The 12791-nt window shown below is 37.4% G+C and overlaps 1 protein-coding gene across 1 annotated transcript; it reads right to left on the bottom strand.

The window, feature by feature from the left end:
- Positions 1-248: 248 nt before the first annotated feature.
- Positions 249-11122, bottom strand: LOC120319595 (vomeronasal type-2 receptor 26-like). Its single transcript, XM_039368623.1, has 6 exons — positions 10905-11122; positions 9694-9871; positions 5462-6319; positions 4787-5014; positions 2663-2789; positions 249-1147 (listed from the first exon to the last, which is right to left on the bottom strand). The coding sequence occupies exons 1-6, from the start codon at positions 11120-11122 to the stop codon at positions 249-251; spliced, it is 2508 nt and encodes an 835-aa protein (XP_039224557.1).
- Positions 11123-12791: the final 1669 nt, after the last annotated feature.

Genomic DNA, 12791 nt, shown 5'->3' with positions numbered 1-12791 from the left:
CCATGACGACACAAGACTATAACAAATCTGAGCAAATGGCAAGCAAAATGCTAGGCAAAATTGCCACAGGAAGAAATTGTACTTTATTTGTTGACATGGTTATAAACCTAGGCACATTCCAACATTAGACAAATATTTATTTTATGCATTTTTGAAAAAAAAAATGTTTCAGTTTCCCCAAACTGCAAAGACTAGCAAAAAAAGGAACCACAAGAGTGAGGAGAGTTTATAAGGTTCAGAAATATAATTCAGTTTTTTTTAATAAGTTTTTCCTTTCTGTTTAAATCAGATCTCAGAAGAATAATATAGCATTTTGGGAAAAAGATACAGCCAAGCAACCCCATTGCTGAAGCCAGAATGGAGAAGATCTCCACCACCACCATGTACTTTCCCTTGGTGCTCAGATAGGTAGGAACAAATGTTACCCAAACGCTGCAAAACACCAGCATGCTGAAGGTAATGAATTTGGCTTCATTGAAGCTATCAGGTAACTTCCTAGCTAGGAAGGCTACCGTGAAACTGATAGCAGTTAAGAACCCCATAAAGCCAAGAACAGTATAAAACATGATGGCTGATCCTTCATTACATTCTAGTACAATTTCTTCAGCCATAGAGTGCATGTCTGAATCTGGAAATGGGGGAGAAATTGCCAGCCAAACAACACAAATTGTGACTTGTATCAGAGAGCAAGAAAGGACAATGGAGTTGGCAAGCCTTTTCCCCACCCATTTCTTTATTTGGGATCCTGGTTTGGTGGCCATGAAAGCAAGAACCACTATTGTTGTTTTACCCAAAATGCAAGAAATGGCTACAGAGAAGATGATGCCAAATGCAGTTTGTTGCATGAGACATTTCACTTGATCAGGTTGTCCAATGAAAAGAAAACTGCAGAGGAAAGATAGTTGGAGAGCAATGAGAAGAATATAGGTGAGATTCCTATTGTTCGCTTTGACTATGGGGGTTTCCCGCTCTTTAATGAAGATCCTCAGCACCAAAGCTGAAGTTACAAAAAAGAAGACAGCTACAGTGGCCAAAGTGATTCCCAAAGGTTCTTCATAAGACAAGAAAGTTATATGTTTTTCAATGCAAAGATTGTGAGCTTCATTTGGATATTGATCTTTTGGACATTGGAAACAATCAACTGCATCTGCAAAACAAAACATTAAAGGACTATTTATTGATCAGAGTTTAAGAGTTGCATCGTGAACTAGTGGTTAAGATGCTCATCTCCCACTTGGGAGGTTGAGAATTCAATAGCGGCAGATGTTTCTCTCTTAGGGTGCAAAGAAAAAATATCTGCTGCTAACTCCACATGGTGTCAGGAAAGGCATCCAGTAAGTGCTCAGTTCCATCCAGTTGCCCTGGATGGAACTGAGGGATTAAGGGATTACAGTCATAACAAGGAAGTTATTTATAACTCAGAGTTGAAATGAGGAAATTTTGGTGCAATCTGAACTCAATTGTTTTCTTACAGACATTTCATAATCAAACTTGTTAACATCATCAGTGCTAGTCAATATCATTAATGTTGCACTGTTGATGTTACCTAGTTTGGTAATGAAATATCTGCAAGAAAACAACCAAGCTCCGAGAGCATCAAGGACTCCTCAAAGAAAACATTGTGGCCCATAGAAGCTATGAAAGCAACTCCATTTATTTCTAGTTAATTATGTTCATTTTATTTGTATTACAGTATTACAAATTAAGAATGGGACCATCCACATGCAGAAAAGTACCCTGTATATGTTTGGTCAAATAAGATCAAGAGTATTGTTTGTATCAATCTCAGTATCATGTTGGAAGATGGAGGTATCACGCAACAGAAAAATATGTAATAGGTCAGAGATTCCTAGCTTATTTCCAGAGAAACAGTGTGATACTTCTTTATGAGCTCATCTGGTTGGACATTTTACTTAATGACTGATGTATTTTATGGAAAATGAGTCAAAATCTATCACTTTTCTTCTTAATAAGTGACTTCTCTATATTTAAAACGAGATAACCTAATTTTTGGAGAATTTTTTCTTAATTCAAAAGCTTTTTCATTCTGAATATTCTTCACGTTCAGGTGACAAATGTTTTAGCAAGAATTCCAGTTATTTATAAGGGTTAAAAAACCATGAAGATTGTAATTCATTATCAGACCAGCAGAAGGACCAATATTTATGTTTCGTATCTATTTACATGCCTGCTTCTCCCCAGCAAGGACAAGCTCATTTTCTTGCTTCTTTGTACTAACATAGCATCATATTCAATTCACAACAACAAACCACTCAGTCAAACAGCCGGAATCCTGACCATGACTCAGAAACATCTGGACAAATAATACCCACACTAATTTAAAGGTCAGTGCTCTGACACACAAGCACAATTCAGAGTGTGCTGAAGATACCTCCCCGAATGGAGATGAAATGTTTGCAACCGAATAGCCAAGCTTGGAGCTCAAACTAACAGCTCAACTACCAACCTGAGCTACTAATATTCAAATCCATCTCATCTAATACCAAGGTTACCTTGTTTCAATGAGGCAATACTCCAAATTCTGAATAATTGATTATATTTGAGAACAATACCATGCAGATTAAACACAGACAGGTATACAATATTGCTGGTGAGAATTAATATAATAAGTCTTCTCAATTATATACATGGCCCATCTTACCTAATCTGTTTGAAATTTTCCCCTTTGCACAAGGAAGACAATCATAGCAGCAAAAAGGCTTCTCATCTATTTTTTTTTTGAGGTAGCCTGGATAACAATTTTCATTGCATACAGAAAGTGGTAAAGCCTATTCAGAAATGAAACCAGGAGAGAGTTCAATAGTTGTATTTCATACACTCGTATTTCACTATGTATACGATATTCTAACAAATCTGCATAACTTTTGGAGAAATTCTATATATGGGTTTCAATTCAACATATTATTATATATTAATGAATGCTACTATAATAATGTGGCATTGTCTGTATGTCCTCATGGAACCATGTCTTTCCTAAGATATGGTATAGTCACAAAACCTTGGAGCAGGGATGTCAAACTCAATTTTATTGAGTGCCACATCAGCATTGCGGTTGCCCTCGGGAGGGCAGGTGGGTATGGCCAGGGTGGGTGTGGCCTACCGGGTGGGTGTGGATGGAGTAGGTGTGGCCTATTGGGTGGGCATGGCCAGATCTACATTGTTCGTGTCAAGGGGGCCTGTGGGGGCCTGGGCAGGAGTGGGACAGATCTGAGGGTCTCTGGCAGAAGGGGGTGGGACCAGGGCAAGTGCCAAGGCATGGTCCACTGGAGGACCCTCACTGCCTGTTGAAACCCCTCCGCCAGAGCCTATCAAGCCAGATATGTGAAGTAGGTGACAGCCATTTACTGGCCACTTCCAGGTGATGGTGCATGTCTTCATTCCTCACAAAGGGTGACACCTCCCCAGCATGTACCCAGGAGGCAGGGGCGACACTGCAGGGGCTGGTTCCTTGCTGTTTCTAGATGGCCTTGTGGAGCTAAGACTGAATGCGTTTCAGCATAGATGGCCACCACAAAATTGTGCATTGGCTCCTGGCTGGCCTGGACCAGGGCCAAGGTAGAGGGGGCCATTCCCTCACTGTTTCCAGGATGGCTTCGCGGGCCACATGAAACCGCTTCACAGGCCGCATCTGGCCCACAGGCCTTGTGTTTGACATGTCTGCCTTAGAGGTTTTCTGAAGGCTTAATTGTTTAAACTGGACTCCCCTCAAATTCCATTTTGGTCAATCTGATTGGTAAATATCTATGAGGATTCTCAATCATCCAGTCATGATTGTCCCAAAGGTGCTTTTCAAAAGGCAACCAACTTTCTTGTTTTTTTCCTTGAAAATGTTTGAGAAACATTCAATTCCTTGAGAACTGAAGAAGCTTCTTGGATGAGAAACAAGAGTTTTTTCAAGAAAAAAAAGTCCAGTTGCCTTTGAAAAGCACCTTTGAGGTGAATCTGATTGGTAATTTATCCCACGCTTTGTAGGTGAAATTAAACTTTGGAATTATCTGCATTTTCATTTTTGCCAAATAGATCCTGAAAAGAAATACTAAAGAGAATTTTCTCATGGGATACAGAGTTCCAATTGCATCTAGACAGTCTTTTAGAAATTATGAAATAGACCATGTTTTAATGGTGACAAAGTTGCAGGTTAAACTTAGAAAATTAAAGAAAATAGATGGGATTTTAAAATATGTCTTAGACCAGTGATTCTCAACCTTTCTAATGTTGTGACCCCATAATACAGTTCTCCATGTTGTGGTGACCCCCAAGTGGGTGTGGCCACCAATAAGAGGGAATAGGACAGCTAGGGAAAAGGGAAAAAAATGGCAGACAGCATGGTTTGGCGACCCCCGTGAAATGGTCATTCGACCCCAAATGGGGTCCCGACCCACAGGTTGAGAACCACTGTCTTAGACAATCTGCAGTCAGAACACAATAAAACTATATGGTAGCAATTTACTACTCTTAATTTATGAAGAAAAAAATATATCTCAGCATGCCACTTGTTTATTATTAAATAATTTACAGCTTTTATAACTCAAAGATGGTTTCCTATGTAGGACAACCTGAAAATGACAGCTGGTAATTGCGTACAATCAGGAATGCCCATAGATTTCTGGAAAGACAAGTTTAATAATGGAAGCCCTGTGTAATCTGGTCTCTGCTCTTTCATTTCTCATCATATTTTATTGCCTTAATTACTAATGAGTCAATCAAATGATAAAAGTGATTTCTGAAAATGGTAGTGAGGAGGATTTTAAACAGTAGGAAATACCTGATTGAACATGGTTGGCCAGATGATGTTTTCTTCAGAAATCATGAAAGACTCTTCTGGAAAAGTCAATGAGTCTACCTTTCCAACTTTGACTTTAAGAAAAGTTTGGTTTGGGAATGTGATCCAGTTGATGATATCAAATCCAATTCCCAATTCCCCCTTTTCATTAAAGAAAACTGTTTCCCCAACGCTGTTGTTAAATAAGACTGTTCTCAGGTAAGTATGGAGCTAAATGGAAGCAAATGTTTGTGTTTGAATTATGTTGATTCTTTAGCTTTTTGCATGGTGTCCAGGATTACAGGTGTGAGATGGGCAGCCATATAAATTCAATAAATAAATGCAATTGATTTGGAGAAATAAATATCCACACTAAATGTACACAACTACCATTTAGAAGCTGCTAATACTACTGTGCAAGTGAACCATAATATTAATAAACATATTTTCACCAAAGTAAAATGGTTTGACAAAATTTCAAACTGAATTATGAAGCTGTGATTTAATCAAAATTTTTGAATTGGATTTTTTTTACAAAATTCCTCCACACTGTTGTCATGAAACATGAATTTGTGTAAACTATGTGGATACTGAACCTGAAATGTTTTGCAGTCATAAAAACATCTAATGGCATAAGAGAGGCTTGATCAATGTCATTGGGATTTCTTTTATTATTACCTGCCATGTTTCTTCCTTGATAATCATCAGGCTTCCAACGTGTGCCCTTGTTCTGTGTTTGTATTTAGATGAAAACATGGCTTTCAAGGCATGTGCCACAGCATAGACTGCATTATAAATGCTGTAACTCTGCCCAGTCATGGTGGTCTCAAACACAGAATTAGGAAGAGTCTCCAACTTCTCTTCTCCAGTGCACAGCACTCCAGCATCCTCATCTAACTTATCTTTAAAGAAAACACATCCAAATGCCTGCTCCCAGAACAATCTTGTTAAATGATCTTCTTCTGAAGTAGGGCTTTTTGTCTGCAAGAATGATTTGAACCCAGTCACCTCTTTGGAAGAAACTGCAAAAGATATGGCACCATGAATAAAGTCCAAAGGCCGTATTTTTTGAAAAGGGACTGATGTGAACTCCATCTGGGCTGGCATGATCCAAACTTTGTCTTTTCTCTTTATTGGTATATCCTCATATTCTGAAAGATAGGGAAATATTCTGAAAACGGCAAGAACTTGGTTTTCACAGTAGAGGATCACAACATTGGCAATGCTGTTCATGACAACCTTGTACATGGCAATAAAATCTTTAAATACACATCCAATGTCATTAGAAAAAGTTTCTTTGGGCAACTCTTGCATGAAGTCAAAACAAATACCTTTCTGGACAAACAGTGTAAGGGCATTCCGTACAAACCTCTGTCCACTCTCATCACGTTGGGAAATCAGCCCTATCCATATCCACTTTAACTGCAACAGCAGCTGAAGAATCCCCTTCGTCTGAAGCTCCTCATTTGGGAAAAAACGATGAAAGAAAACTGTGTGTTCGCTATTATCTTTCATTGGAGCAGATCCATATAGAAGCTAGGGAAAAATGATTTAAAATAGTTGGGTATTTGAGTATATGCTTCAGACTGTGTTCCTCACAAACGTCAAAAAAAATATAATCTAGAAAGAAACCAGTTTTTTTTATTTAATATTTGAATACCAGAGATTTAACAATCTATTGATTCAGTAATTCCTGAACTTTAACAGGATAACAGAATAATACAGTTGAAAGGGACCTTGGAGGTTTTCTAGTCCAACCTTCTTCTTAGGCAGGAAGTCCATCCAATCTAGACAAGTGACTGTCCAGTCTCTTCTTAAAAGATTCCAGGGATGGAACATCTACAACTTCTGGAAGCAAGTCATTCCACTGATGAATTGTTCTGTCAGGAAATTTCTCCTTCATTCTAGGTTAGTTCGCTCCTTGATTACTTTCCATCCATTGCTTTTTGTCCTGCCTTCATATGCTATGAAGAATAGGTTGACCCCTTCTTCATTGTGGCAGCACCTTAGATATTGGAAAACTGCTATCAAGTCACCCTTAGTCTTTTTCATTCACACCCAGTTCCTGCAACCATTCTTTGTATCTTTTAACCTCCAGTCCCCTAATCATTCTCTTTCTAGATTTATTTTAATTCACATTTTGCTAATATATCTTCTTTTTACTGTCCAAGAAATGATGATATGATATGATATGACCTTATGTGATTTGTTATGATGTGATATGATTATATATTGCCCTCCATATGAGCGACAGTAGCAGGATTACTAGGAAGTAGATTCTCCTTGCCCCATCCTTTAGAACAGAAGTAGAAAATACAAAGCTCCCTATAATATCACATCTGATGACATTGACTCAGTTGCAATCAGATTACTGCAACATGCTGTATGTAGAGCTGTCTTCGAAGAAAGCTTGGAGTGTAGAGGTGTTATGAAAGTGGCTTCTGGGTTACTCGTCAAGTAAGCTTGTTAGTGTCACACATGCACTGTGATCACTACATTGATTACTGATATTCTTCTACACCCAATTGAAAATATTGCATATGTTTCAATCACACAACTCTGGATGGGCCATCTGAAGGAGCCAGAAGAATCATGGATCAAACCCACAGCTGATAAAGCTTATACTGCTATATACCTCATCCATATCCTCAAATTCCTCAAACTGAAATGAATCTCAAGCTGATTTCAAGATTCACTTTGTTCACTTTGCTTGTCTCTGCCCAGCTGACACCCAAACCAGAAAACATTTATTTGTTTGTTTGTTTGTCTGTCTGTTTGTTATATTTAGATATCACCGACCTCATTGAAATAGTATAAAAAATATTTGTAGCTCAGGTTTTAGCTCAGGTTTGGCAATCACAGAACCAACTGACCACACTGTCACATAAGATATAAGCTAAGGAAAATAGGACAAGAAAATCCTGCTGCTGGTGTTACCTAGTCTGGTAACAAAACAATTCAGAAACTATATTGAAACAAGCTTGCCAAAAACCATCCATCTCACTGATAGAGTGACTGTGAACAGTGTACAATTAAAAAAAAAGCCTCTAAAAACTGTATATGTTAATAAAGGTTGCAATTTGCTTCTTTCTATATTAATCAACAATTCTGATCCCATTGTCCTATAGATGGTTACCTCTGTACAAAACACTACAATAGAGCCAACATCCTATCTTTCTAAAATTCCTCTGACTTTCTTCTTTCATCCTCTTTACAGCTCTATGTGACTCTGCAATAATAATCAAATCAACCAAATTCATAGCTTGTCATGCCCAATGTATGTATATTTTTTTAAGACGAAAATATTCTTGATGGCAAAGACAAAGTCTCTTTAATATAATGGAAAGTAAAGTTTTCTAAGTATAAAGTCCAACAAGCAAATCTTGTATAGGTTAAATTGAACATCAGTAAAGATATAGTGTACATTGTTTTACCATAGGTCAGGCTGCTTCTGGATCAAGTATGTGATCCATACTGCATTAACAGAGGGATAGAATCAAGATCACTTGAAGTATTAATACCACTTTACAATGCTTTGGTAAGGCCACACTTGGAATACTGCATCCAGTTTTGTTCACCACAATGTAAAAAAGGTGTTGAGACTCTAGAAAGAGTACAGAGAAGAGCAACAAAGATGATTAGGGGACTGGAGGCTAAAACATATAAGGAAAGGTTGCTGGAATTGGGTATGTCTAGTTTAACGAAGAGAAGGATGAGGTGGGACATGATAGCAGTGTTCCAATATCTCAGGGGCTGCCACAAAGAAGGGGGAATCAAGCTATTTTCCAAAACGCCTGAAGGCAGGACAAGAAGCAATGGGTGGAAACTAATCAAGGAGAGAAGCAACCTAGAACTAAGGAGAAACTTCCTGACAGTGAGAACAATTAATCAGTGGAACAACCTGCCTCCAGAAGCGGTAAATGCTCCAACACTGGAAATTTTTAAAAAGAGACTGGACAGCCATTTTTCCAAAATAGTATAGGGTTTCCTGCCTGAGCAGGGGGCTGGACTGGATGACCTCCAAGGTCCCTTCCAAGTTTTTTTTTATATTATTATTATTATTATTATCGATCATCGCACAGTCAGCCAGATGTTCAGACTGGATTTGGCATTTTGTCTACCTATCGAGTCCTTACCCAGGACCTGGGATAGGCCGATGTGGATGTTTGATGGTATTACAGATATCGTCGCAGGATGGAAGCAGTTCCTAATAAGGCTGCCTTTTGCAATTGACTAATAGCGAATTTGTCATTATTATTATTATTATTATTATTATTATTATTATTATTATTATTAATTATTATTATTATTATTATTATTATTATTATTATTGTTATCTATACATAATACTGATCAATATTATGTATTGGTGGCAATACATAATGTTGATTAAGTTTCAGATTTAGGCACACATCACACAACTAATCCCTACTGTTTTATTTTGCTCAGATGGTAAATTTGTATGCAAAATTCAAATCAGAAAAGATCATAGAATAGAATTCTTTATTGGCCAAGTGTGATTGCACACACAAGGAATTTGTGCATAAGCTCTCAGTGTTCATACAAGCAACAAGCAATAAATCATGTTTATAATCATAAAATGCAGTCATCATAAATCATAAGATACAACATTGAATGATAGTCATAGAATACTAAATAATCAACATAAATCATAATAGGGTACAAATAAAAGCAATCAACATAAATCATGAAATACAAACAACAAAGTTGTAGTCATAAAAAGCTAAGGAAATAGGTAATAGAAAAAAATGAGAAGGATAACAGTAATACAGCTCTATAGGTGGTTTGACATCATCAAACCTAATAAAAATGGAAACCTAATAAAAAGTTTAGCAAGCATGGATATCAGTCATTGTGAAAAAAGGCATTTATTCATAAGTAATTCTTACTTGTGGCATCTTGTATATATTCAGAATATTTGGCATAAATGGACAGATGTTTGCATTAGGTCCTGCTATAACAGATATTGTCTTCTCCTGGATATCACACTTATAATTAGGGGTGAATTTGCCCTGTGTGGACAGTAGCTCCAGTGAAGCAAAGTAGGTCCATTTTGCCATGAAATTGCTGTTAGTGATGCGAATGCCCAGAGTCATGTTGAATAAGAGCTGAGGGTTTTCATTAATCTCGTTTATAGCAAACATCAAAGCCTGGGTGTGTTGGTAGTTCTGAAGTAAAAACCTGCAATGAGAATTATGCATGCATAAAATTTTAGCATGAAAACCAATATGATCTTTTTTTGTAGCATCTGGAACTGAGTTTTCTTCTTTTGAATATATTTTAAAACAACCTAAAGCATGAAACATATATTTTATACAAGAAAGAAAAAATATCTTTCACTAGAGAATGGATGAATTACCAAATGGAATATTCATGAATGGTATTACATTTTGCTTGTGTTATTAGACCTATTTCTAGTCCTACTTTCTACATCTTCTTTCTTCACTTTTTTTTCCTATAAATATGTAATTGTAAAGCCACTGCACAGTTTGCCAGGATCACAACTGCAGAAAGCAGATATGCAATCCTGGGGGGAAAATGTGGCTACTTTAAACAGGTTCAAGAAATAATTTATCCTCTGCACAGTCTAAAGGACCTTCTAAGACTTAAAACCAAAATGCATACAGAGCTATATTTTCTTTAATACCCATGAAAATGAATTCAAAACCAAAACAATGATTTTTCATTAATTGCAAAGAGTGATCACGAATGCATTATTGGGGATTCATTCTACAGTATATAAATTAAAAAGTGAACCATAGACTTTCATCATTTCTAGAAATAAAAGGAATTAGTTTAGTCACTTGACATTATAGGTTTTGCTTTATATTTGTTTAAGACAGGAAGTACATATGGGCATCTAAATATACACAAGAAGGTTGGATCAATCAACAAGAAATACTGAATATTATTGGTATTAATTATATTGATGATACTATACTATAATGCGCTTATATATGATAACTATTACTGTAATGCAATTGGAAGGTAGGATTTCCATCAGTTGGAAGTTCCCTCTTTAAATAAAGTTAAACATTCAAGTCATGAAAGAAAAGAAAGGTATCTGTTCTATTATATGTTACGCTTAAGAGCAGTATACATGAGGTCACCAACTAGTTCTTCAGATGGATGCCTTCTAAAATCCACTGCATCAGAAATCATGTAGAACTGAGAAATAATGCCAGCAATGATGAGATCTCCTTTATGATAATAATTATGCTTAAGAAGATTAGGCTTGCCCACCACACAGCTAGCAGTAGCAGGAATATGGCATACCACATCTGGTAGTAATATCATCAGTGACATGAACAGTAACATATTTTACAAGAAATCTGAATTTCCTTCTGAAAAATATAAGTCTCATTGAAGTGCAATAGGTTCTTTTACTTGCTTGATTTGAACTTAGAATGTGGAATTTGAAGAAGTGGATTGTTACAGCTCTGTCTGTTTCATCCCATCCATGAATGGACAAGAAACGTTATTTGCTCCCTTCGATCATATTTCATTGTTAGGCTATATTCCCTGAAGCTCCATAGAGATTTCAGAAGGAATTTAATTAATAAAATTTTTTTTTTTGGGGGGGGGGGTAATTATAGGAGAGATAACCATGACTCCTTCCAGAGACACTGAATAGAAAATAACCTTTTGTTTGAAATAGCAAGAGAATCTTATGTCTGTAATTTCCCCAGAAATGTTTATAAATACTATTGAAACTTAATCCCCAGTTGATTCCAATTTAGAAATTGAAGAAAGAAAGATTTCGTAATCAGTGAGATCCATTTTTTCAACACTTTTTAAAATGAAGAATAAAAAGAATGGCTTATTTCCTTATATTCATTTACTGCATATAATTATTAATTCATAATCAAAAGGTGCATGCCACAACTTAGAAAGTTTCATGAGAACACTGAGCTGCAATTGCATCCATTTATCTCTTGACATTTTAACAACTGCAATATCAATAAATATTTAATTGTTTATAGGTTGCCTCATTTAGTGTCCACTATCCAATGATCATTTGAAATTATGATGGTGCTGAATAAGGAGTACTTCTGACCGGTCATTGTTGTTGCACTCATTGTCATATCTCCATGGCCATATGATCACAATTCGGGTGTTTAGAAATTAAATCATAAGTATTGATTTATCAAATTTTAAAACCACTCATCTCCCTAACTGAGGGACTCTTGGTGGTATACAAATAAAATATTGAAAATTTAAAAACAATATATAAAAGTGACAAGCAATATTAAAAATCAATTAGAAGGTGGGGAAAAGGCTTTCAGGGCATTACCTACCTCCATAGCTGCATGCTTCTATATACACCCCAAGCTAGGCCACTGAGCTATGTTTTCATGCCTTTGTGGAAGGCCAGGACAGTAGGGGGACTCACCTCACTTATGGAGGGAGAGTGTTCCACAAGGCAGAGGCAACAGCAGAGAAGGCTCTCTTCCTGGGCCCCACCAGTCAGAATACAGAATAAGACCCATGTTAGCACAGTGGTCAGAATGCAGTATTGCAAGCTAACTCTGCCAACTTCCAGGAGTTCAATCCTGACCTGCTCAAGGTTGACTCAGCCTTCCATACTTCTGAGGTTGATAAAATGGCCACATTACCTGCACTATGCCATCTGAACCCCAGCCTAGTTTTGGCAGGCAGTGGCACATTCTCCTCACTGCATGGAGCAGCCAGGCGAGGTGAACCGGCGACATGCCAAACCTGCCTGTGCATGCGCAGAGGCTGAAGCACATGCAATCTCCTCTACCTCTGCCTCTGCGGACGCACAGGCAGGTCCAACATGTTGCCGGTTCGTCTCGCCTGGCTGCTCCACATGGTGAGAAAAATGTACCACTGCCTGCCGAAATCAGGCTGGAGTCTGAGCAGCATAGCACAGGTAACGTGGACTCTCATGCCGCTCGCAGCATCCCTTCCCCTGGAGTCCATAGGTGTGTGAAGATGGTGAGGACCATTTGCTGGTCTCCTTCAG

This window comes from Crotalus tigris, unplaced genomic scaffold (assembly GCF_016545835.1).
Source record: "Crotalus tigris isolate CLP2741 ecotype Arizona unplaced genomic scaffold, ASM1654583v1 scf7180000020873.166745, whole genome shotgun sequence".
NCBI lineage: Eukaryota > Metazoa > Chordata > Lepidosauria > Squamata > Viperidae > Crotalus > Crotalus tigris.
This window is presented reverse-complemented; position numbering and strand designations above follow the sequence as displayed.